Below are 25,073 nucleotides of genomic sequence, written 5' to 3'. Positions count from 1 at the left end.
CCAGAACACTGCTTCCTGTTGGTCTTCTGTATTCTTTAAAAATAATATGATGGGCAGAAACCATGTGTGTATCTCAGTAAATGTAGAAGAAATATCTGACAAAATTGCTTTCCTTTCATGATAAAGCTCAACAAATTAGATACAAAGGAAATGTTCTTCAGCATAGTAAAAGGACATTGTGTGACAAGCCAACTGTTAACATCATACCTAATGGTGAACATTGAAGGTTTTCTTCGAAGATCATGAAAAAGACTATGATGGTAACTTTGTTTTTTGTTCACTGTAGTCTTAGCCAGCACAGTTTATCCAAGAAAAAGAAAGCATCCAAACAAGAAAGGAAGAAGTGAAATTTTCTTTGGACTATATATAGAATTTCCTAAAAATTCCACTAAAAGACTATTAGGACTAATAAAATATTTCATTAAAGGTGCAGAATACAAAATTAACATTTGCAACAACATGGAAAACCCTAGTGGGAATATTCTAGGTGAAATAAGTCCAAAAGACAAATATTAAATGACATCACTACTATAAGGAATCTATAAATGAAGCTGGACTCATAGAGGTAAAAAGCAAAATGTTTTTTAGCAAAGGCTGGTGGGTGGGGAAAGGTGGACAAATGGTCAAAGAGTACAGATCCTTAGGAAGAATGTGTTCTTTTATTGTATACTATGATGACTATAGTTAATGTATAATTTCAGGTACCTAACAGGATTTTAAACGTTCTGTCTACAAAATAGTTAAACTGCCTGGGTGATTCTACAATGGTTCTGTGTAACAGAACATTACATTGAAGATCATAAATGTACCTAACACTTAATTTGCCAATTGAGTGTTTAGAAAAAGAGGGTATTACTGTCTCACGCAAATTTAAGATAAGGTTAGCTGAGGCTGATTGTACCTTTGTACTTTACTAGAAAGACTACTGGTCTCTATATAAAGTGAGCTAGTAATCAAGCTTTAGTTGCACCTGAGACTCTAAGAGGAAATAGTTAGGAAAGAGCCAGTTTCCTGAATCTTATTTTTTGAATGAGTCATTATCTCTAAAGAAGCAGTTTTTTATGCTTAAGTATAACTAATCATTTGTATAGTATACTGCCCCTCTGTTTTCACCGTTTTTAGCGTATCTTATTTCCATCTTTTCAAACCCCACTAGACTTAGGTTTTTCTTTACTGAATCTTCTAAAGGGAAACATTGACTTAATATAAAACTAATAGTATTGGGATTATTTTTTAGTCAATCATAGAAAATTCTTCTAAATTTCTAAAATGTAGCTATATAAGGAACTTTTCTTTCCTAGTGTGTATTTAAAAGGTGGCTTATGAAGTCATTCTTGTCTACCTAAATGTAACATGGGAATTATAGTTGAATTGTATAGGTAGAGAAACGTAAATGTAGAATCTGTAGTCTACTTTATTAGGTAACATATAAGTTCTTTATTTCTAGTTGAATTTCTTGCTTTAAACATATTTTGAAAGAAATTATAAGTGTTTTGGTGTACCATTTCATTAATTTTAAGATGCATTTGTCTAAGCACCACAGTAATCATGAAAAGGAAGAGTTCATAGTTCCACTGTCTCAGAAACCTTTTTTGTGTTGTCCTTTTCTAATTATACTGTACCACTAGTATTCACTGATCTGTTCTTTGTCTTTAGAGATCTCTTTTTAAGGATGTCATACAAATGGAATCATAAATATGTAACCTTTTGAAACTTCTTCACTCAGTGTATTGCCTTTTAGATTCATCCAGAAACTGTGTGTATTGGTAGTTGTTTTGTTTTGTTTTTTAATCCCTAGGTGATTAAAATGATTCATTGTTGAATATTAGGGTTTCTTTTTTTCCAGTTTGGAGCAGTCATCAGCAAAGCTTTTATAAATATACATGAGCCATTTTGTTGTCGTTGTTTTTTTTTTTTTTTTTGTTTTGGTACAGGGTCTCACTATGAAGCTCAGACTCATAGTATCCTCCTGTTTTCAGCCTCCCCTGCGTGGGGATTGCAGGCATGTGCCACCACGCCCAGTCTTGGCATGCCAGGGGCAGGCCCGACACAGCATGTGGTGCCAGGGATCAAATTTGGTCCCTGTGTTTGCGTAACCAGGCACTAAGTCCTGAGCTGTCACTGGCTCCTGGGCCAGTTGTTATATCAGCACAGTTTTTAAGGAGTGTGATTGCTAAGTCATATGTAGAAAGTGTTAAACATTGTAGAAACTGAGAAAATGTTTTCAAAAGTATCTGTAGTATTTTTCAGTCCTACCAGCAGTGCATTTGTTTCACATCATCTCCAGTGTCTGGTATTGCTAATGCATTTTTAAACCATTGTAAGAGATGTATGGTGCTTAATAATATACATTATCATCACCAGAGGGGACGAAGAAGATAAATATTTAAGAGTGAAAGTACTATGCATTCACCACACTGAGCATTGTATGCAGAATGAAGATGTCTCTACTAGGAAATGCAGTTTACAGTTTTCAAATAGTAAGATGTAACAGATATAGGTAGTTTTGTAAACTTTAATTCCTAAGTTGCTTTTACCTTAAAATGTCACAGTCTTACCTATCACCATTGTCTTTAATGCATTAAGATAGCTAAACAGAGGGCTGGTGAGATAGCTCAATACACTAAGCACCTACTTAGGCAAGCTCGGGGACCAGGGTTCAATGCTCTGTACTGCGTGCCGCACCGCTGGCCATGCTGAGCCAGCCACCAAGTCTGGGCATGGTGGTACACACTTGCAATCCCAGCATTGGGGATGCTGAAAACAGGAGGATCACTACGAGTCCAAGCTGCATAGTGAGGCCCTGTATCAAATACATTAAAAAGAAAAAAATAAAAGCAAAACCAGAGATTGTACTAAGGAAAACCACTTTTTTTGTTGACATCTGACAAACGCCATCTGAAGTACACAAAATACGTAATTAAACCCCATGCATAATAAGCATTCATTTTAATTTGAGCAGTTCCAAATGTCTGTAAAACACAGGCATATCTGTTTAACGAAGAAAGCATAAACAATTCACATAGCTGTAACCCATGACATGATCTTCCAGCAGCTTATTTCTAAAATACCAAATAAAAAGTACCAAATGAAAACCAACATGTTGACCAATGAATAGTAACTTAGAGGTAGAAGCTTGTTAAGGAAATTAATATTAAGCTAGTATTCCAATATAATATTGTTAGTTTGAGTTATATTTACTTAGATTATCGTTCTTTTGTTTTTCTCTCCCACCCACCCACCCATTATTGTTGTTTAAACCAGGGGCTCATGAACAGTCTACCAGTGAACTGTATCCCTAGTCACATCCCTACTGCTTGCTTTTTTGTGTGATAGTGTCTGACTAAGTTGCCCTGTTTGGCTTCAAACTCAGAGTCCTACTCCTAGCCTCATGACTAGCTGGAAATGCAGGTGTGTGCCAGCGGCAGGTTTGGCTGGCTTGAGTTGTGGGGATCGAACCACAGCAACCTGAGCCTGACTGCTTTGTTGAAGCAGACGCTTAAAGAGCTGAGCTAAGGGGCAGCCCCCCCACCCCGCTTAATTTTTTAATGTATTACATTTACTTGCTCTATAAACAGACATCCTATTTGTACAAAGTACCACTCCTTGAATATTGAGAAGAGTCAGGTGGGTGTAAAATGAAGACCAGAGATTTTCTGGTCTGAGATGTCCCAGTGTACCATGTGATGGCTTGCATCTACATGTCCCCTTTAAGTTTTTTGAGTTCCTAGTGGGTCTTTTTGGAGCTGGCTGGATCTGAGGGAGTATGATACTAAATAAGTGTAGTATTGGACTAGTATCAATGATTGGAATTAAGCTAGCATAACTGATTGGAATTAGCATAGTTCTGGCTGTGGCTGAATGGATTCTCTGAAGGTGAAGTGGCACCACCTAGAGTTCTTGTGTGGATGGAAAAAAGGAAGAGGCTGCTTGCTGATATTGTTTTGCTATCTTCTGCCTGCCAACCCATGAACCATTTCTCCTCTGACATGCCCTCTGCGTGCCATCTTGCCTTAGAGCCAGTGGACCATGGGCTGATCACTGCAAACTGTGAGCTGACATAAACCTTTCCTCCTTTAGCTTGTGAGTCTTGGGTGTTTTGACTCAGCAATGAGAAAAATAACTAAGGCAGATCATTACATAGTTGTGTGATTGTATACCACTTGGAACCTCTCTAGACTTCTTTTAAGTAGAAGATTATTTGTATATACTCTTTTAAGGATGTTTGATGAACAAGTACAGTACTGAAAAGCTTCCTCTATGAGGGAAAACATCATTATAATATTATTGTACAGTATTTCAGTGGAAGAAAGAAAGTAAATTTTGATGTGATATTAGAGTGGGTGCCTGATTAGATTGGGGATGGTTAGAAAAGTTTTCCCTAGAGAAAGTAATGCCTTAGATAACGTGCTTCACTTCTCAAAAACAGAAAATTTGGTTAACTGAACATAGGTCGACAAAAATAACACTGGAAAGGGTATATTAGAGCCACATAGTATCAAGTGTTAATGTCTAGTTGTGTAGTTGGGGCTTTTATGTGTAGACAAGCATTAAAAATGTTTGAGTGGAGGACTTAATTCTATCCACTATCTTATAGGCACAATGTATGCTGGTTAAATGTGTATAAAGATATGATTTCATGTGCCTTGTCTGGTGCTTTGTCAACTATAACTTAGCCATGCATAAAATCTCTTTGATAGATGCATGCACAATTTCTTGTACTAGCCCCCCAAAATTTTTTTAATTAATTTTTGTAATTTTACCAGTGCATATAACAAATGGAGATTTGTTACTATAGTATAATCATGCTGCTTAGAAAGGCACAAGGACCGGGGTTTGATCCCTGGTGTGACGTGCTGGCCCTGTTCCCAGGGTGTGCTGAGACAAACTGAGACTGAACACGGTGGCACACACCTATAATCCCAGCGCTTGGGAGGCTGAAAACAGGAGGATAACTATGAATCTCATCTGTACAATGAGACCCTGTAGCCCCTGTTTAAAATATATATGTCTGGCTAGTTTCTTCAATCACCAATCTGTGGAAGAGGTAAGAGTAAATTCATTTTTTGTAATTTAAAGCAGTTCTAGGGCCGGCCAAATAGCTCAGCAGATTAAAGCACCTGCAAGCAGGCATAGGGGCCAGGGTTCAATCCCTGAGCCTGCCATGCAGGCCCCATCCCTGGGGCATGCTGAAATGGTGATTGAGACTGGGCGTGGTGGCGTGCGCCAGTAATCCCAGCTCTTAGGAGGCTGTAAACAGGAGAATCACTACTAGTCCGATCTAGTAGTGAGACTCTAAACACCCTGTAGACCCTTACATAAAATACAGAAAAATAAAAAAATAAAAGCAGTTCTTATAATAAAAAAAAAAAAAAAAGATTTTCCTTTGAGAAGTTTCTTTTTAATTTCTTTTTGTCGACTGGTGAGAATATTAATAAGGAGTTCTAGTCTGTCCTATATCAAAATGTATTTCACTATGAAGACAAGTATATCCTGACAATGATGTGTTTGCCATAACTTAACCAATAATGCAGAAAACTGGAGAGAGAGAAGGAACAAGCAAGAATTAAAAGTGCAGGCTTAAGGAAACAGGAGTATCCATGAAGGACAATAACGTATTTCTCTAATTTTTCAATGAAGAAAGACTATAAAACTAAACATGTCAAGATTTAAATTGTACTTCGACATATATTTTTGTGACTTTTGCATATTATTTCGAAGAATTTCTGGTGGATTTTGTTTTGAGGGGGTTTGTTGTTAAAAGAGGTTATATTAAAAAAAAATGCCTGAGTTTCTGTGAAGATTAAATGATTGGAAATTCTGTTTTGCTGAGCTTTGACTTGTAATTTTTCTAAGCTTTTAATGTGTTTTAAGCATTAATCTAAGCACTATGCAGGCTATATATCATCATAAAACTCATTTTGTGACTAAAAAGTTGCAGCATAAGGGCTGGTGAGCTAGTTTAGGGGAGTAAACACCTTCTTTGGCAAGCTCAGGGACCAGGGTTTGATCCCTGATCCTGCATGGTGTGCTGGCCCTGCCTCCAGGACATGCTGAGTCATTGACTGAGTCCAGGCATGGTGGCACACAAAGAAAGAAAAAGTTCAGCGTAAGCTGGGTGTGGTGGCACATACCTGTAATCCTGCACTTGGGAGGCTGATGCAGGAGGATCGCCATGAGTTCGAGGCCAGTGTGGGCTACATAGTGAACGCAAAGCCAGTCTGAACTATTAAGTGAGACCCTGTCTCAAAAAAAAAAAAAAAAAATGTAAAAGCTGCAGCATGGATACATAAAGCACAAAATCAAGGTCGTACATGTAAGTAACAGATATTTAACCGAGGCATTCTGAACTCAGAGCCAGTCCCCTGACTACTGTTATTTTTTCTGTTCCTGTAATCCTTATCAAGACTCAGAACATATTTTTCCATAAGAAGAGGGTAGGTACTATAATATTTTTTACAACCCCACAGTTTAGATCAGCGGTCATGGTACAACCTGCTGTAGGATTCATTGTGTATCTGTCAAACTGTAATCTAACTTTTGTGTTCCAGACACAAAGAACTTTACTAATGTAAGGCAAACCACTTAATTTTAGATAACTAAATTATAAAGAATTTCATTTTGATATATTTCTTGCCTACATGAACTGTCATTTGTTAAATGTGATTCTCTGTCCTGTGGGGAAATAGTGGACAGCTTTAGTTTCATTTCAAGAAAAATGTTTAAACTTTGAACAGTAATCATTTCTCCTCTCATTTTAAGCCAAACAACTATTTCACAAACAACACTTTTCTGTGCTCTTTCCAACTGTGCATTTACCCACAATATAGTCTAGTTCTTTTTAGTGTGCTCTCTATAAACTACATGCTAGGTTCTATGTAACTGTAAGACCCTTGCACAGTGTCATTTATGTAAAAGAAAAAATCCAAAAATATTCCTAGATCTGTACTGTTTATTATAATAGTATAATAGCAACAGAAATAAGCTCACACTTCCTATTTGAGTACAGTTAGTATTTATTGAATATTTACTGTGCACCACATCCTTTTCTAAGCTCTTTACACATAACTTGTTTGATTTTCACAATACTTTTGAGAGGTGCATATTATTTGCCACCATTTGACAGATGAAGACAATGAAACATAGAGCTGTTAAGTAACTTACCTTGTATACTTGCATAACTTTTTACTTTGCGGGGGGGCCAGAAGTTGCATGGTGCTAGATCCAATGAATGAGATGGGCCAGACCTGGAGAAAGTACACTTCAGAAGGGCACAAGAGAGGACTTCCAGGACTGCTTTGGAAAGAAGTTAGGATGGGATAAGTATGCTCAAAGTGAGGGGGAGGGTGTATTTTGAACTGGTGAATTTTTTTTAAAGAATACAAACCAAATATGGGCTATATTTGTTAAAATAGATGAGTTACTCCATCTTACCTTGCATAGGAGAAAAGAAACCCTGAGGACAAAGGTGAAGCAACTTCTTAGTGATTACCTAGTTACTTATCATCTAGAGCAGCCTTAGTATCCTGATCTAGCTTCGTACAAGATGGAGAGCTAATGCAGATTAAAATGAAGTTCAATATTTAGTTACATAATACAATTATTAGAAGTGGATTACTCAAAATAATTAGTCCATTTTGAAATTTTTGTTTTGTATATGTAAGCAGCATTGTGTTGTTTAGGAGATAGAACAGACTTGAGCTTGCTCTCCCTTTACCTTCCTACCCAGAGTGCTATCAGTCACTCAATGTCTTTGAAACATTTTTCCACTGTGATTGAGTATCTTATTGTGGAAAACAAAGTGAAAAGCTTTGTATACTTGTGCTTCAGTCGTGAGTAGTTGATGCAAGCATAGTATTTCAAGAACTGTTAGTTGTTTACAAAGAATTACCTTAATGGAATTTGTGTAATGTTTGAATATACTTTGTTTTCTAACTAATCAAGTAACAAGTAGGAAATTTAATTGCTGAATAAACTAGTCAAATGGCTTTAATTTAATTTAGAAATAGTAACATTAGAAAAATCTTGGACAATCACCTAACTCAATTGCAGACTCTAATTACTTTAACATTTTATTTACAGATTGTCCACGAACTCCAGATACTCCAAATAGTGACCCTCGTTGTTCTACTAGCAATGATAGATTGATGGCCTTACAGAAACAATTAGATATGGAACTTAAAGTAAAACAAGGTGCAGAAAACATGATACAGATGTATTCAAATGGCTCTTCAAAGGTAAGTATAGTAAGTAAACTAGTCAAGTCTTCATTATTTGCAGGATCCATTTTTGTGAATTCATCTACTTACTGAAATTATAATCTGTAGCCCTACTGTCAGTGTTGCTGACAGTGTGGAAGTCACTGTTCGACAAGTGCAGGAGGATGAGAATCGCAGTCATCTGATAGGCATCATTCTCACTAAGCTATTCAGTAGTGTTACACCTTTTGAAACTGTTATAATGTAAAAAAGTATTCTAAAACATTTTTGTTAGCAGTAAATTGTGATTTCTAAGACTTATTCTCATAATTGGGAAGTATAAATGAAAAAGTTTTTTAAAAAGTAGTGTTTTACAAATTGTTTATTCTTGTCAAAATTGAATCAAAAATTTGATTATATGATTAAAGGGTATACAGTTCTCTATAGATACACCTTTTCTGTAAATTTAAAATTATTTAAGACAGAATGGTTATTTAAAAACTTTAGGCTGTGATGGGCTTTCTATGACCACATAGAAATTTTTAGCAAAAGGAAAATGAAATGATAGAACCGTCTAGTTTCAGTGATTGCCTGGCCTAGACTTGTACATTCTTGGATTTGTGGTACAGTATTGGGATATAAATCCCGTATGAAAATCATTGTTATGGGAAGCAATCTTTACTAATGAAAATATTTATTTATGTCCTGAACCAGATTATCCTAAAAGTTCTTTGACATAAGGGTCTATGGCTTTAGAAATTCCTAAAAATTCTGAGATGAATATACTAGGAAAACCCACCTTCCTGGTCCCAATTCTTTTTTTTTTTTCTTTCTCTTCTCCCTCTCCCTCTCCCTCTCCCTCTGTCTCTGTCTCTGTCTCTGTCTCTGTCTCTGTCTCTCTGTCTCTCTGTCTCTCTGTCTCTCTGTCTCTGTCTGTGTGTGTGTGTGTCTATCTATCTGTCTGTCTGTCTGTCTTTTTGACTAGGGTTTTGCTATGCAGTTCAGGCTGTCCCTGAACTCTCTTTGTAGCCCAGGCTAATCTCAAACTTAAAGTCTTCCTGTCTCAGTGGAATGCTAAGATTACAGGCATGACTATCACACCTGACTTTTATCATCTCCAATGAAGTATATTTTTGTTTATTATAAATAGTATTTCTCTAAACTTAAAGATTTATTATTGGACACTATTGTATATATTATTTGATATTATTAGATAGATGTTTTGTATTGGATGTTATAAGACACTTGAACAGTATCATTTATGTAAAAGAGAAAACACAAAAATGTTCCCAGATCTGCTGTTTATTATAATAGATTCAACAGAAATAAGCTCAAACTTCCTTCTTGAGTACAGTGAGTTATTGAATATTTTCAATATTCATTGAGTATTGTAGTGTTATTTCCTGTGCTTTTTTTGTTTTAGCGTTGACTTTTAATTTTGGAGGTTTTTTTTTTTTTTTTTTTTTTTTTTTTTTTAGCAAAGCTGTGGTATTGGAATTGTAGTTATAGTACTTGATGCCATTTTAAAATGAAGCCATTGACAGCCCTCTGAAAGATTTTTGAAAATCTGGGATTAACATATTAGTTTGAGGGATTTAAGAACTGATTGAAGTTACTTGAAAAGTGAGTGTGTATGCTGGTAACTGGACAGAGGAGAAAATCATAGGTTCCACTGTACTCAGAGTAGTCTCAAATCTCTGCTAGATTAACAACCACTGCTCTTAGATTGACCAGTTACAGACCTACTTCATATTACTTTGTTAAGTGGAATTCTGTATCACTTGTAATTTTTTTGTTTTGATTCTATTTTTACTCTTTAAAAAATAAAAATAAGTCAGACAAATACATAAAATTACAGGGGCCGGAGAGATGGCTCAATAGAGTAAAGGGCCCGAGTTCAATCTGCAGTTCCACACACAAAAAAAATAATAATCAAAAAATAAAATAAAAGTACAATAACCACAGATCCAAACTGAATAGGGCTGTGACAACTCGCTAAAAAAAATTATATATATATATTTTCCAGTAGCTTTTTACTTCTAAGGAGAAGATTTGACAGGGACTGAAGCAGCAGTCTGAAGCCTGTTAGAGGTTGCCATAGGCTCTGAGGTAGGCCCGCCAGTTGTTTCTATCTTCAGTTTTCATTTCTCATCTTTAAACTTCTCAGAGGGAAAGAGAGTACATCTTTATGAGATAGGGAAGATTTTAATTGAAATTATATAGAATATTCATTAAGGGTTTAGCAGCTTAATAACTATGTTAGACTGAGGTATAAATGTGACAGTGTCTTAGCATAATTGCTATTCAGCAGATAATATCCTGCTTTGGGAGACCCACTATCTAAAAAAAGAGACACTGTGTATATCATTGTTTGAGTTACCTGCATAAAGATCACATAGGTGCTGCAAAAGTTGTTTAAGTTTTAATAGGAGATTTGAAAGATGATTTGGCATTTAAGAAGGAATTATTTCTAGGGATAATGATTTGGGTAAACTCAATATATGAGAAATATTGGAATACTATGGCTTATTTTAAGAACTGGAAGTGATCTGGTATGGCTGTACCATAGAATGCACATAATATTTTTTTCAAATTTTATTAGTGCTTGTTTATTATACAGAGTAATGGTTTCATTTTGGCAAAGATGACTAGCATGAGCAGTTATCAACTCTAAGCCTGGCTTACTGGTGCATGCCTGAAATTCCAGCACCCAAGAGGAGCACTCAGAATGTTGAGGCAGGATTGCCATCAGGTTTGAGTTTGAAGCCAGCCTGACCTACAGAGCTTGTTTCCTGTGTCAGGAAACAAAACAAAACAAAAACCCTCTTGTTAACTCTTAACACTCATTTTTTAATGAAAGTCCATGACTTTTGAACAACAAATTGAAATATCCAGAAAGGGATTATTGGTTTGGGAAAATATCTGTGGTGTTCCGTAGCAGGACTTTTCCTCCTTTCTCCCTTAGTAGATCTCAGAGTGGTTAAGGTATAGCATGAGATATAGCATAACTGAAAGACAAACTGTATTGTCCAGTACAAAATTAACTAGTTAGGATTCTATCTTATAAAATGTATGGAGCTGCCAAAAGACTTTTAGCAAGGGAAATATACAGATTTAAAGTTAGAAAGTTCACATCCATCCTCAGTCAGTAGACAGGAAGCTTAAATAAGCTCTTGTAGCAGTCAAGACTGAACAGCTTCATCTGTCTTGTAGCAGCAGTGAAAACAAAGACAGAGTAAAGCTATTGGCATCTTGATATTAGAAAGAAGTGAAAAATGATTCGTAGATTGGTTATGTGAATAGATTGATGAATGATGGTGTTCTTATAATGATAGGGAACTCACAAGCAGGAGAAAATTTACGTGCCAGGGTGATGAAATTCGGTTTGGCAGTAAAGTTTTTTTCAGAATATGATAAAACTATCAGACCTCCTGTACACAATATAGCCAGAATTGTCCTTTGAAAATTTGTGTACGCTGGGCATGATTGCTCACACCTATAATCTTAGCACTTGGGGGGACTACATAGTGAAACCTTGTCTGCAAAAAAAAAAAAAAAAAAAAGTTGTTTTTTTTTTTAATTTGTCATATTATTTCCAGCCCTCTGTTCAAAACTCTTTGATGGTTAATCTTGATTTTCAGTTTCATTGACTTAAAAGATATTTAGGAAAGTATAAAGCACACTCCCCCATGTATCTGGGTAGGTCATGAGGGCATGACCCTGGAGGTCGCCCCTGACCTCATCGTCTTGGGTTCTTCTTGCTGTGTCCTTGCTCTGGCTGCCTCTAGCAAGCAGCTATCCTTTGCTGTGGTCATTGCCGGGATGTTTCTGCTGTGGAGCCAGCTGGTTATGAACTGAAACCCTTGAGCCAAAATAAATCTTTTCTCCCTTAAGTTGTATATGTCAGGTATTTTGTCTCAGCAATTGAAAGCTAGTATAGTTCTCCAGTGGATTTTCATCACAGATGGAATAAAATCCAGTTTTTAATCTGACTCTAAAGCTACACATGATTTTACCTCTGGCTGTTTTCTAATCTCATCGTCTACAAATTCCTGTGTCTGTCATTATATTCTAGTTACACTGGTGGTTTGCTATTCTTTAAGCATAATAAACACTCTGACATCAGGCCTGTATACTTGCTGTATTGTTTTCTAAATACTGCTAAATATTTTCATGGCTTTTTCTCACTTCATTGATGTCTCTGTTCAGTAGTTATGACTTCAGTTACTCTTTACTACTAGTCTGAGTTATCCTTGTCTTGCCTCTGTACTACATCACATGATAGGTTTCTTTGTCATCCTTTTTTTAGGGGAAGGGGTACACCAGAAATTGGCACACGCAGGACCTTGCACTTGCCAGGCAGGCAACTGTTGTCATCTGTTTCCAGCATTGGAATATAGATCTCACATAGGCCGTTGATTTCACCCTCCTTAGCCTTCCAAAACTTCTGGGATGCAGGTGTGTGCCACCGTACCTGCTGTCAATGAGTGACATTGTCTTGGTACCATTGTATCTTCAGTAATTAAAACAATACTTAGTATGTTGAAATATTTTAGTACAAGTAGTACTGAAATACTGCTGTGCCATTCATTACCATTTATCTTCTGTTGACATGAAATTTACACATTGTTTTCTTTATTCATATTTGTACTGTATTTTCATTTTCTCCCTTATATAGGAAGGTGTTTTGCTTATTAATACAAAGATCTGAGAATGGGATACAACTATCTTACCCTGCCTGCTCCCTAGGGAGTAGTATATCTTGGCATCTCTTCACAGAACATTAGCAGCACCATTGATTTTTTTTTTACAGTAATCACTGAGCACTTGATAAGGCCTGCTGAAGAGATCTCCTGTTTATATGTTAGATAATAAACTGTGCTGTTTATTAGAATCTAGGATTCTTTCTTCTTGTACCATTTCTTGTAGCTTTTTTGCCCCAAGACTTGTCATCCTTTTTTTTTCAGATATCCATCTGGATTCTTCAACTCCCAGTCCTCCAGTCATTCTTAAGTTTTATTGAGATCTAATTTATGTACATAAAAATACTGGACACACACACATACCATCCCCAAAGTCAAGATACTTGCTCTTCTATGGGGTTTTTTTTGTCCTAGTCACTGTTTGGTTTGAGGTGGTTTCGTATATGTGTTTGTGCATGCATATGTGTGTTAAGAACACATGAGAAGTCTTTCAATCTGGGCTTATGTACACTGATGGCTAAGAAAAACTTTAATTATTCTACCAGTTAAAACTAATCTCACTGTCCTTTGAAATTTTCTTCACCTAATTTTTTTTAACCTTCTGATACATACATATATATATATATATATATATATATATATATATATACACATACACACATAGAGTAGTTCATAACTTGAAAATATAAAATTTGTAGTTTTTGCTGATATTATACATTCCATATATAATTATCAGGCACTATGGAGTGATACAATGATTGAATCATATGAAATTGCTGTTTTGTAGTTCAAAATCAGTTAAATATTGACATTTTGATGTAGTTGTCAATTATATATAAGTTTTTCCAAATCAACATAAAAGGCTGGGGAGATAGCTCAGTGGAATAGGTGATTGCCTGGCAAGCGCAAGGTCCTGAGTTTGATCCCCATTGCCTGCCCCAACCAAAAAAAGAAACAGAATCAAAATGAACATAAAAGTCAGTAATTCTCAAGTGTGTCAATCATTTTGTGTATTTTGAATCCACCTCATCTGCTTTTACATATTAAGTGCTCACTAAAAAAAACACATTGAATGTCTGAAACCATAAAACTGACAAAAAATTTATTAAATGCTCATAAGCATAAAACTGATACATAGTAACTGTTCATTCATTACCCATGAGATAAAATCAGCTTTAAGAATTTCCATTATACTTTCACATTTGTATACATCCTCCAGAAATCGATAGGGGGAAATTAACTTTTTAAATGAAATACCAGTGATATTCTTTGCATTCTGGGGGGCCTGGCCCTAGCTCAGGCCTTTAAGTGGCTGCTTCCACAAAGCTGTCAGCCTCAGGTTGCTGGAGTTCGAACCTCACAAGTCTCCCGCTGGCCAAAAGTGCCCTGAAGGCATTCGAGGAACAAAAAAAAAAAAATCCTTATTCTTTGCATTCTAAATTGTAATAGTTAATAAAAGTAATATTTTCAAAGAAGTAATGTCAAAACTATTGTTATTTTATATAGCAGTAAAATAATAAAAGTAGCTTAATTGAAACACATAGTATTATACTGTATAATTGGGGGGTTGCATTTTTGGGTTTTTTGTTTTGGGTTTGTTTTTTTTTTTTTTTCAGTAGGGATTGAACTTGGGACTTTGCACTTGTGAGGCAGGCACTTATGCCACTGAGCTTTCTCCCTGGCCCTGTATAGTTTTCTTAAAGTTTATGTTTACATTATTCCTTCATCGTCCTTAAGAGGTAATGCTTTAAAGTCAGGCACCAAGCAATATAATTCTACTATTGTCTATTGCTTATAAGAGTGCTGTATTTTATAAAATAGTATCCCCCTTTTGCATAATTTCTGAAAAAAAAATCTAAGACTCAGAAAACAGCCAATTTTACATATAATGCAATTTGGCTTCATGCCTATCCAATTATAAGATATATTTATCCCATTAAATTGTGAGGGTTTGTTTGTTTGTTTGTTTGTTTGTTTGTTTTTAACATTTATTGTGTGTGTGTGGCCAGCTCAGCCCACCAGGGGGCGCGGCTGGCTGGCATGTGGTGTTGGGGGATCGAACCGCGGTCCCTGTGCTTTGCCAAGCTTGTTCCAAGTAGGTGCTTTAGACCACTGAGCCATCTCTCCAGCCCCAAATTGTGAGTTTTGAAATATTAAGTTTATTCCAAAACTCATTCAGGTAAATAAGAATTACAGTAAATTTTAAGTTTGGAAGCTGTATAAATTTGAAAGAGGAATGTTTATTTTAATTTTTGTTCGTGTTTGCAGGACACTTTGGTTACATTCATCATGGGGTGTTGGTACGTGTATATAACACGTCTTAATTCTTTTTATGTGCTTTCCACTTACCTGGAAGGGAAATATTTATTAAAGTGTATGTGTAGTATGTCATGTGCAAACACTGAGTTCAAGCTAGTGTCATCCTTAGGAAAAATGAGTGTGTAGTGTATGTTTGTGTCTACTTCATATTGTAAATTGATATCTAAAAAATTTAGTGAACTGTTTCTTTTGTAAAACCTAAGTATTTCATTAAAGAATAAAACCTGACTGCAAACTCCTTCGTTAGTGAGTGACTTTAGTGGTAAAGAAATGGAAGAAAAACTTTGCAAGTTTGCAGATTGTTTTTTTACTTTGTGTTATATTAATTTGAGTTTGGTGTTTAGCAGACTGTTATAGCTCACTTTTCCTACAGTTACATGAAAACAAAGTTATTCTACCATAAATATCTCTATCCCTTTTATACAGTATTATGTATATAAGTGAGTATAGTATATGTGTGATTTATTAACATTATGCTGCCAAAAAGAATTCTTATCTCAGGTTTTAGTCTTGAATTGCCTAGAAAATAGAAATTGATTACATGCTATCTTATCTCCAAATTAAGGGGAGAAAGAGTATTTGGTAGTTGAGTGTTGAATAATTTTCAATCTCAAAAAATTGTTTGCTTTATAAATGTAAACATACTTAAGTAATATGCCAAGCTTGCCATTCCTTATGTGTAAGTGCTCCCTAACTTGGATACTCTGCTTCATCTCTTATTCTTTCTGTGTGGATATCCAACTTTGCCAACTGATACAGTTCTCAAAGCTAGAGACAACATTGGTTCCCAATACTTGGTACAGTTCCTATATTTGTTTCCAGGGTTCCTGTAACAAACTATCGCAAATTTAGTAGTTTAAAACAACACAATAAAAATGAACTTGAGTCAGGTGTAGGAAAATGGATGTACCTTGAGGCTATAATGTTACATGAAATAAATCAGACACACAGGCTTAAATATGACGCTTCTCTAATGAGAAACCAAAATATGAATAAAGACCAAAATAAAAGATAGCAGGAAGCACAGGGACTGGGGTTCAATCCCTGGTGTGCTATGCCAGCCCGCCCCCAGGACACACTGAGACTGCGTCTGAGACTAGATGTGGTGGCGCATGGCTGTAATCCCTGCACTTCAGAAGCTGAAAACAGGACGATCACTATGAGTCCAAGCTATATAATGAGACCCTGTAGATCCTGTACTAGAATATTTTTAAAAAATACAAAAATAAGAAAAGATAACAGGAAGTAGGGAGATCTTTCTCACATGGGAAGGAGATGAAGAGCTAGATGGAGAGACGGTGAGGGAAAGTATAAGAAAAGGAATTAAAAATGTGTTAAGTACATATAACAATTCCACACAGAATGTAAACATCACATACTGCAAACACACTAATTTTAAAAAATCATTTATTACAGTTTTTGAAGTTTTTTCTGAATAGATTTCAAGACACTAAAAAGTATTGGCAGGGCAGCGTGCGCTTCTGGAGGATCCTGAGGCTAATGTTTCCTTGCCTCTTCTAACTTCTGGAGGCCATCTGCCTTTTCTGGCTCACAATCCTTTTTCTGTCTTCCAAGCCAGCCAATAGTGGATCCAGTTTTTCTCTCATCATGTCACTCTAACCTCTTCTGCTTCTCAGTTGCACATGTGAGGACCCTTAGATTACGATGGTCCTTTATCTGTAATCTAGGAATAAAATATATACATATAAAATACCCCCCCCCCAAACCAGGGATTGAACTCAGGCCCTTGCACTTGCCAGGGAAGTGCTTACTCTACTAAGCCATCTCCCCGGCCCCGATAATGTATATTTTAAGGTCGAATAATCAACAATTTTATTTCCATTTGCCACCCTAAATCCCTTTTGCATGTAAGGTGGCATCAACAAGGTTCTGAGAGTAGGAGATGAACATCTTGCAGTGAACCTTGATGTAGCCTACTACTGTCCCTTTGTCATTTACATTTACAGTTAATGAAACTAAAGAAATGTAGTAAAAACATTATTTCACTTAATTACAAATCCTTTGGCTTTTTGAGAAAAGGTCTCATTGCATAATTCAGTCTCTCCTTGAACTAGCTATGTGGCCCAAGCAATTGTCCTGCTTCCTAAGTGCTGACAATGTTGAAATTTTAAAAGATGACACACGTTTAACTTTTCTTCAGCTTTATTTTATTTATTTTGTCTTATTGAGGCAGGATCTCACTATGCAGTTCAGGCTGACCTTGAGTTTACTTTGTAGCCCAGGTTGATCTCAAATTCTCAAGGGTCCTCCTGCCTCACCCTCTCGCGTGCTGGGGTTACAGGCATGTGCCACCACACCCAGCTGTTCAGCTTAATTTTGATAAATAAGATACTTATTTTAATAAATGAGACTATGTTTTATATTTAGATTTGTCTTCATATGTGAATTCCTTGCAATTTTAGCTGTTATAGAGAGGTCATTTAAATGTTTTATACTTACAAAAGTATCCATTACATGCTTCTGAGTCAGAGAGTTATTGATCAGAAAAATAATTCACTATGTTTTGTTTTTCTAAAGCAAAGGCAAGAAAAAATTACCAATGTGACTTTGGATTTGGTTTGTTTTTCAACAGGAATAAGATTCAATCAACCTTCATTATCTACAGATGAGTAAACAAATTGTGTAGTACATATATAACATACAGTAAAATGTTATTCAATCTTCTAAAAGGAGATACTGTGGTATTATGAAAGAATCTGAAGGATATTACATTATATGGTTATACTTATATATGGAATATTAAAAGCTAAAGGTGAACAAATAGAAACAGTATATGTAGAATGGTGGTCACCAGGGAAAGAAGAAGAAATAGGGATCAACAGGTTAAATTTACAATCAAGTAAGATGAATTAAGTGGGGATCTCATGTAGTATGAGGACTATAATATTAAATACTAAAAATTTACTAAGAATAGATTTCAAGTGCCCTTAACACACATAAAGTGGATTACTATAAAAGGTGAAAGGTGAAAGTTTTGTTCGTAGTAAACATATATATATGTTTACTTTTTACATATGTATATATCAAGCATTTTTTCTATGCTATATAGATAGATGGCTATAAAGATATATGTAGAGATCAAGGACATACCTATATATGTGGCAGGGGCGCATTGATAAAAATGTATACACACTTCAGCAGCTGGCCATACTTATAAATGTCTGAATGTAATGTCCACCACTTTGAGCATCTCTTGTAATTGTAGAGGCCATAGATAACTTGTATTAATCTCATAATGTCTCAATACATGTAGCATTAAGATATTTGTACAAGTTTCTCATTCCCTGATCTATATATTGGGGGACAGACTATATATTTACTTGGCTTTTGTCAGATTATCTTACCTACTGGAGTTGTTTTTCTTAATTATCTTAATGTAAGTTTTATGGTCTTGTTGTTTGGTAGATGTATCTACATACAATTATATATTATAATGTTTTAACTGTTTTTCACTTGCTGATATATTAGATGATCTGTTTCAAAGATATCAACATGTTTTTTTCAAACTTATTTTTAATAGGATCGGAAACTCCATGGTACTGCTCAGCAACTGCTTCAGGACAGCAAGACAAAAATAGAAGTCATAGGAATGCAGATTCTTCAGGCAGTCCAGACCAATGAATTGGCTTTTGATAATGGTGATGGAATAGACATAGCCTGTCAATATTCTTTTATGAGCCTAGAGTGTTAACTCATTCTTACAAAGGAAAGAGTACTAGAGACAGTGTTATTATTTTATCTGGAGTGTACTGATTGAGAATATATTTCTTAACCTCGTGTGGTAGTGCATGTCAGCTCTCTAGGAAACTGAGGCAGAAGATCATAAGTTTAAGCTCACCCTGAGCAACTTAGCAAATTAGTGAGACTTTGTTTCATTTGTTAAACATTAGAGGAGAGGCTCAGCAGAATATGCTTGTTAAACATTAGAGGAGAGGGTCAGGGAGATAGCTCAGCAGAATAAGCGCCAGCCCAGCAAGCACAAGGTCCTGAGTTCAATCCCAGATACCAAGAAAAAAAAGTATTATGGCGAGGTAGCTCAATGCCAAGGCCCTGGATTTAGTTCCCAGTATCACCCAAAAAGAAAAGAAAAAGAACGTGTCTTCATTGTACTGATGAGGGTGGTGTGTTCATTCCTGGAGATTGAAGTGAGGGCCTCACTCATATTAGGCAAGCACTCTGCTGTTGGGCTGTATCGCTAACCCTTTTAAATTTTCTTATTTTGAGAAAGATCCTTGCTAAATTTTCTACAGAAGCTTTTGCCTCAGGTCCAAGTTAGATGTAAGCCACTACAGTTGCCTATATATTCATTTTAATGAAGTTCTAATTTTTTTAAAAAATCTGTTGCCTGTTTCAAAGTATGTTTTGCCTTTCTGGCTGGTTTGTGTTTTGTTTTTTAATTCCAGAAGAAATCTTTACAAGGCAGTTGACCAAAGTAGGGCCAGAAATCTCCCTCAGTATCTTTGGGAGATTGATTCCAGGATTCTGATGGATACCAGAATCCATGGATGCTCAAGTCCTTGGTATAAAAGCATAAAATGGCCTGGTATTTTCATGTAATATGTGCACACCCTCACTTTGTAAATTACGTCTAGATTACCTGTAACATCTAATGCAGTGTAAGTGTTACGCAGACAGTTGTTGCCCTGTACTGCTTGGGAATACTAACAGGGAAGAAGGCCTGTCACAGAGGGCTTCTGTTTCCCCAAATGTTGCTAATTCTGGAGTGGTCAGGCTGTCTTCCGCACGGTTATGGGGAACCAAATGTGCTTTCATCTCATGATATCATATAGCAGGCTCTTTAGTTGTAAACTGTTCTTCGTAGATTTGGAATTTAGATATATAATGGCTAAAATGGAAGGCCTTACATTTTAACATGTTGTCTATTTTTACTTCAGTATTGATTTAAGCACTTTTAATGTCATAGGAATTAATTTCTTCTCATAGATTGCATGTTAGGAAGTCAAATACATGGCTCAAATAATGTTTTCTTTTTTTCCCCCTGCTCTAGCAAAACCTGTGATAAGCCCACTTGAACTTCGAATGGAAGAATTACGCCATCATTTTAGGATAGAGTTTGCAGTAGCAGAAGGTGCAAAGAATGTGATGAAATTACTTGGCTCAGGAAAAGTAACAGACAGAAAAGCACTTTCAGAAGTAATTGTAAAGATTTTAGTTTGTTTATTAAATATATTATTTAAATAGTGTGCTTATTTAAATGACAATTACTTTTTCCTTTGGAAGGCTCAAGCAAGATTTAATGAATCAAGTCAAAAGTTGGATCTTCTAAAGTATTCGTTAGAACAGAGATTAAATGAACTTCCCAAAAATCATCCCAAAAGCAGTATTATTATTGAAGAGCTTTCGCTTGTTACGTCGCCAACACTAAGTCCCCGGCAAAGTATGATATCCACGCAAAATCAATACAGTACACTATCCAAACCTGCAGCCTTAACGGGTATGTAGTACTCAGCTTTTGTTGTTGTTTTGTGTGTTTTGTCTGCATCTGGTTCTAGATTAATAATTAAAACAAGCCATTAGAGAAATGCAAATCAAAACAATACTGAGATTTCATCTTCATAGAATGGGTATCATAAAGAAAAAATAAGAAATGTTGGCAAGGTTTTGGGAGAAAAGAAACTTTTGTACAGCCATTGTGGATAATGAATACAAAATTTCTTCCAAAAAAACTAAAAAAAGAGATGCCATTTGACCCAAATATACCTCTTGTGAGTATCTTCTCAAAAGAAGTTAACAACATATTACAGTGATACACATATACCCATGTTTATAACTCAGAACAGCTAAATCTTGGACACAGCCTGTTTATCCATCAGCAGATGAGTGGGTTAAAAATGTGGTAATATGCACAAGGAAATACTACCCAGCCATACAGAAGAATAAATTTGAACCATTTATGGGAAAATGGATGCACCATGAATCTATATAATATAAAATTTATTACTTTAACCATTTTATAGTATTCAATTCAAAGCCATGTAGTATATTTATAATGTTATGCAGCTATCACCAGTGTAGTTCCAGGCACTTAAATAAACCCAGAAGGAAACGAATACACATTAACTACCACCTACTCTCCCTTCCTCCCAGTCCCTTACTTGGCTTTTTGTCTTACCTGTTTGATAATTTTATTTAAACGAGATTAAATAATCTGATCTTTTGCATCCACTTTATTTCATTTAGTATACTGTTCTCAGGGTTTATTCATGTTATAACTTACTACTTTATTTCTTTTTATGGTTGACTAATATTCCATTTTATGGACATGTACCATATTTTATTAATCCATTTGTCAGGACATTTAAATTCTTTCTACTTTTTTTGAGTACTTCTTTTAAATTTTGGAGAACATAATGTGCTAGAAATATAATTATGAGGTTGTATGGTACCTTCATTACATTTTTGAGAAACGATTAAACTTTTTCTCATAAATGTGCATAAGTTCACTTTTCAGTTTTTCTGCTGCTCACCACCTCTTGTGCCTGTTGGAGCTGTCATTGTAAATTTTTGTTTCATGTATTTTGATGCTCTGTTAAATATGCTGTGTTTGCAGTTGTTATGTCTTTTTGAGGAATAGGTTATTTGTATTAAGATATGATGTTCTTTATCCCTATAACAAACTAAAATTTGTTTTGTCTAAAATTAGTGTAGCCATCTCTATTCTGTTGGTTATTTGCACTAAGTATCATTTCCTACCCTTTCACTTTCAGTTGATGTGTGTATTTGGAAACAAGACTTAAAGTAGCTTATAATTGATGCAGTTTTAATCCATTTTGCTAGTCTCTAGCTTTTAGTTGAAAATTGTCATCTATTTATAATAAAAGTAATTAACTGGTAAGATTCAATAAATTCTGCTGTTAACTACTGGTTAAATTTTACTGATTCACAGGCCAGGCATGTATCTTAGTGGTACACGCCTGCCTGGCAAAAATGAGGTCATGAGTTCAGTTTCTGGTACCAAAAATTTTTTTTACTGATTTACAGCACAGTCCCCCAAAAGATTGTCCTCACTTCAGATACAAGCTACGGGCCTGGAGTTCTCTGGTCACCAGCACTTACAAACACCTGGTTTCAAATTTCAGAAAGCCTACTGCTTCCTCAGATTCAGTCATTGACTGGAACTATTCAGGACTCAGGGAAGCACTACACTTAACACTGTAATTCCATCATGAAGAATACAATTTGGAATTAGCCAGAAAGAAAAGACTTAGAGAGCCAGACCTAGGAATGTCTCAAGCATAAAGCTTTTCTGTACTTAGGAGATATCACCCTCCCGGCTCAACATTACTAACTAGGATTTCACTTGTGCTTCAGTTTTCTTGAGTTTTTATTGGGACATTGTTACTCAGTAGATGTGATTGAATGAGTCATTACCGTATAACCAAGTATATTCTCAATCCTCCTGTCCTACTTTGGAAGTCACCCTAATACATATGGCTCAAAACCTTAACTCCCTAATGATAGTATTCTTCTTTCTAGCATGGCTGTCCCCTGTCCTGACTGTCTGAGGGTCTCACAAATAATGAAGATGTTCCTACCCCTGGTGGCAGTTCCAGTAGTTTAGAGGATCCTTTACACAGCCCAGGACAAAACTCAGCAGCATATTTTTTTATACAAAAAAATTTGGGCCAGCCAAATAGCTCAGTGGATTAAAGTAACTGCCTAGGCAAACCCAGGGGCCTGGATGTTTGATCCCCAGGCCTGCCATTCTGCCCCCACCTCCCGGGGTGCTGAGATAGTGATTGAGACTGGGCATGGTGGCACACACCTGTAATCCCAGCACTTGGGAGGCTGTAAACAGGAGGTATGAGTCTGATTTATGCATTTGAGACCCTGTAGACCGACCCTATAGACGATTTCTTAAATACAAAAAAAAAAAATTTGTCACTTTGCTGTTTTCTATAGATGTTATTTTCCCCCTAAATTCTTATCCCACTATCTTTTGTTTTTTTTGAATTTTTCTAATCCTTTTTTAAAATTCCTTATTTCTTTTTATATTTAATTAATAAACTTCACGTTTTAGGCTCATGGGGGGAGAAAACAGAGTATAAAGATTCTTCACAAATCCTGTGCACCACCTCTCTCCCCATCATCATCTTATACCAGATTGCTGTGCTTTTCTATGAGCAGTGAATCTTCACATAGTTATCATTTAAAGTCCACAGTGTACACTAATCTTCACTCTTAGCATTGTGTATTCTATAGGTTTTGCTGAATGATATATAGCCAACATTAGATGAGCTTTGCTGCATAAAAGTCCTCTGTATTCTCCCTATTCATCCTCCTTCCCCAACCTCCCATGTCCTAGAAACCCGTTTCTATAGTTTCGCTTTTCCAAAATACATAGTTGAAATTATACACTATGCAGTCATTTTGGTTTGCTCACTTTAGTATTATTTAGTCAAATTTCTTCGCTTTTCATGGCTTGCACCTCACTTCTTTTTAGCATAGACTAATATTCCATCATCTAGATGTACCAGTTTATCCGCTCACCTACCAAAGGGCATTTGTTGAAAGGCTTGCTTTCAAGTTTTACAGTTATGAGTAGAGCTACTGTAAATATCATATGCAAGTTTAAGTTGGTTCCCCCCCCCCCCAGTGGTTGCCCTGGTTATCACTACTAATAGTAGTAAAATAAAAACAGGTTTACAAACTATATGCACTTGTATCATTAGGCTTTGGGGGATCATTTTTGTGGTTTTTCGAGTTAGGGTCTCAATAACTTACCTACTAGGCTAGTGTCACACTCAAGATTTTCCTGCCTCAGCCTTCCAAGTAGCTAGGATTATAGCTGCTCAGCAGTATATCTGGCTTGTAGTTTTACCTGTGTTGTTTTTTTCTTGAGGTGCAAGTTACTATCTGCTGTCCTTTCATTTGAAACAGTGATTTTCTTCAGCATTCCTTCTGGGCAGGTGGAAGCTATCTTAGCTTTTATTGATGTAGGAATCTTTCATTTTTCCCACATTTTTGAATGATGGTTTTGCTTTCTTTATAATTGCTGGTTGGCAGTTGAGGCTTTCCCTCCTCAGTGCTTCAGAGGGGTTATCCTGCTCCCTCCTGATTCTTCTGCTTTTCCCTGGTGAATCACCTGTTACTGTTCTCACACTGCTTTCCTGACTCTTGTATTTGACTTCTTACAATTTGATTATAATGTGCCTTAGAGTTTATCCTATTGAGACTTTGAGCATCTTAATGTGTGGGTTCTTTCATCAAATTTGGGGAGTTTTCAGCCAGTATTTCTTCAAATATTGAATATTCTTAATTCCACTTTAAACCTTTTTCCTTTTTTGGATATGTATATGGTCTCCCACATCTCTCTTTTTTTTTTTTTTTTTTTTTTTTTTTTTTTTTGGCGGAACCGGGGATTGAACTCAGGCCACTGAGCTTGCCAGGCAAGTGCTTATTCCATTGAGCCAGCTCCCTGGCCCCCACATCTCATTTAGTATCTATCCGTTTTTGTACTCTTTTTCTTTCTGCTGCTTAGACTGCATATTTCAACTGAACTACCACCAAATCGCTTGGTGGGTTTGGTTTGTTTTCTTTCTTTCCTTTGCTCAGTTCTGCTGTTGAATCTCTTAATTTTTTTTTTCTTTTTTGTAAGCTATGTTTTTCCAACTCCAGGATTTCCATTCAGCTTTTTTAATATAATTTCTATTGCTTTCTTTATATTGTTTTTTGTTTTGTTTTGTTTTGTTTTTGTTTTTGTTTTTTTTTTTTGTTCCTCGAATGCCTTCAGGGCACTTTTGGCCAGCGGGAGACTTGTGAGGTTCGAACTCCAGCAACCTGAGGCTGACAGCTTTGTGGAAGCAGCCAC

General features: G+C 35.9%; 1 protein-coding gene across 1 annotated transcript in view; it reads left to right on the top strand.

Annotated features, from left to right (window-relative positions):
- Pkn2 (protein kinase N2) overlaps nt 1-25,073 on the top strand; it is a 128,861-nt gene that overhangs the window by 53,458 nt on the left and 50,330 nt on the right. Inside the window, 4 exon segments of the mRNA XM_023724333.1 lie at nt 8,083-8,237; nt 18,762-18,879; nt 20,250-20,395; nt 20,483-20,696. Of these exon segments, the coding sequence (XP_023580101.1) occupies nt 8,083-8,237; nt 18,762-18,879; nt 20,250-20,395; nt 20,483-20,696 (633 nt within the window).

Source organism: Octodon degus, unplaced genomic scaffold (genome assembly GCF_000260255.1).
Source record: "Octodon degus isolate 3935 unplaced genomic scaffold, OctDeg1.0 scaffold00109, whole genome shotgun sequence".
Lineage (NCBI taxonomy): Eukaryota > Metazoa > Chordata > Mammalia > Rodentia > Octodontidae > Octodon > Octodon degus.
Note: the sequence above shows the minus strand (reverse complement) of the source record. Positions and strands in the feature narration are given on the sequence as shown.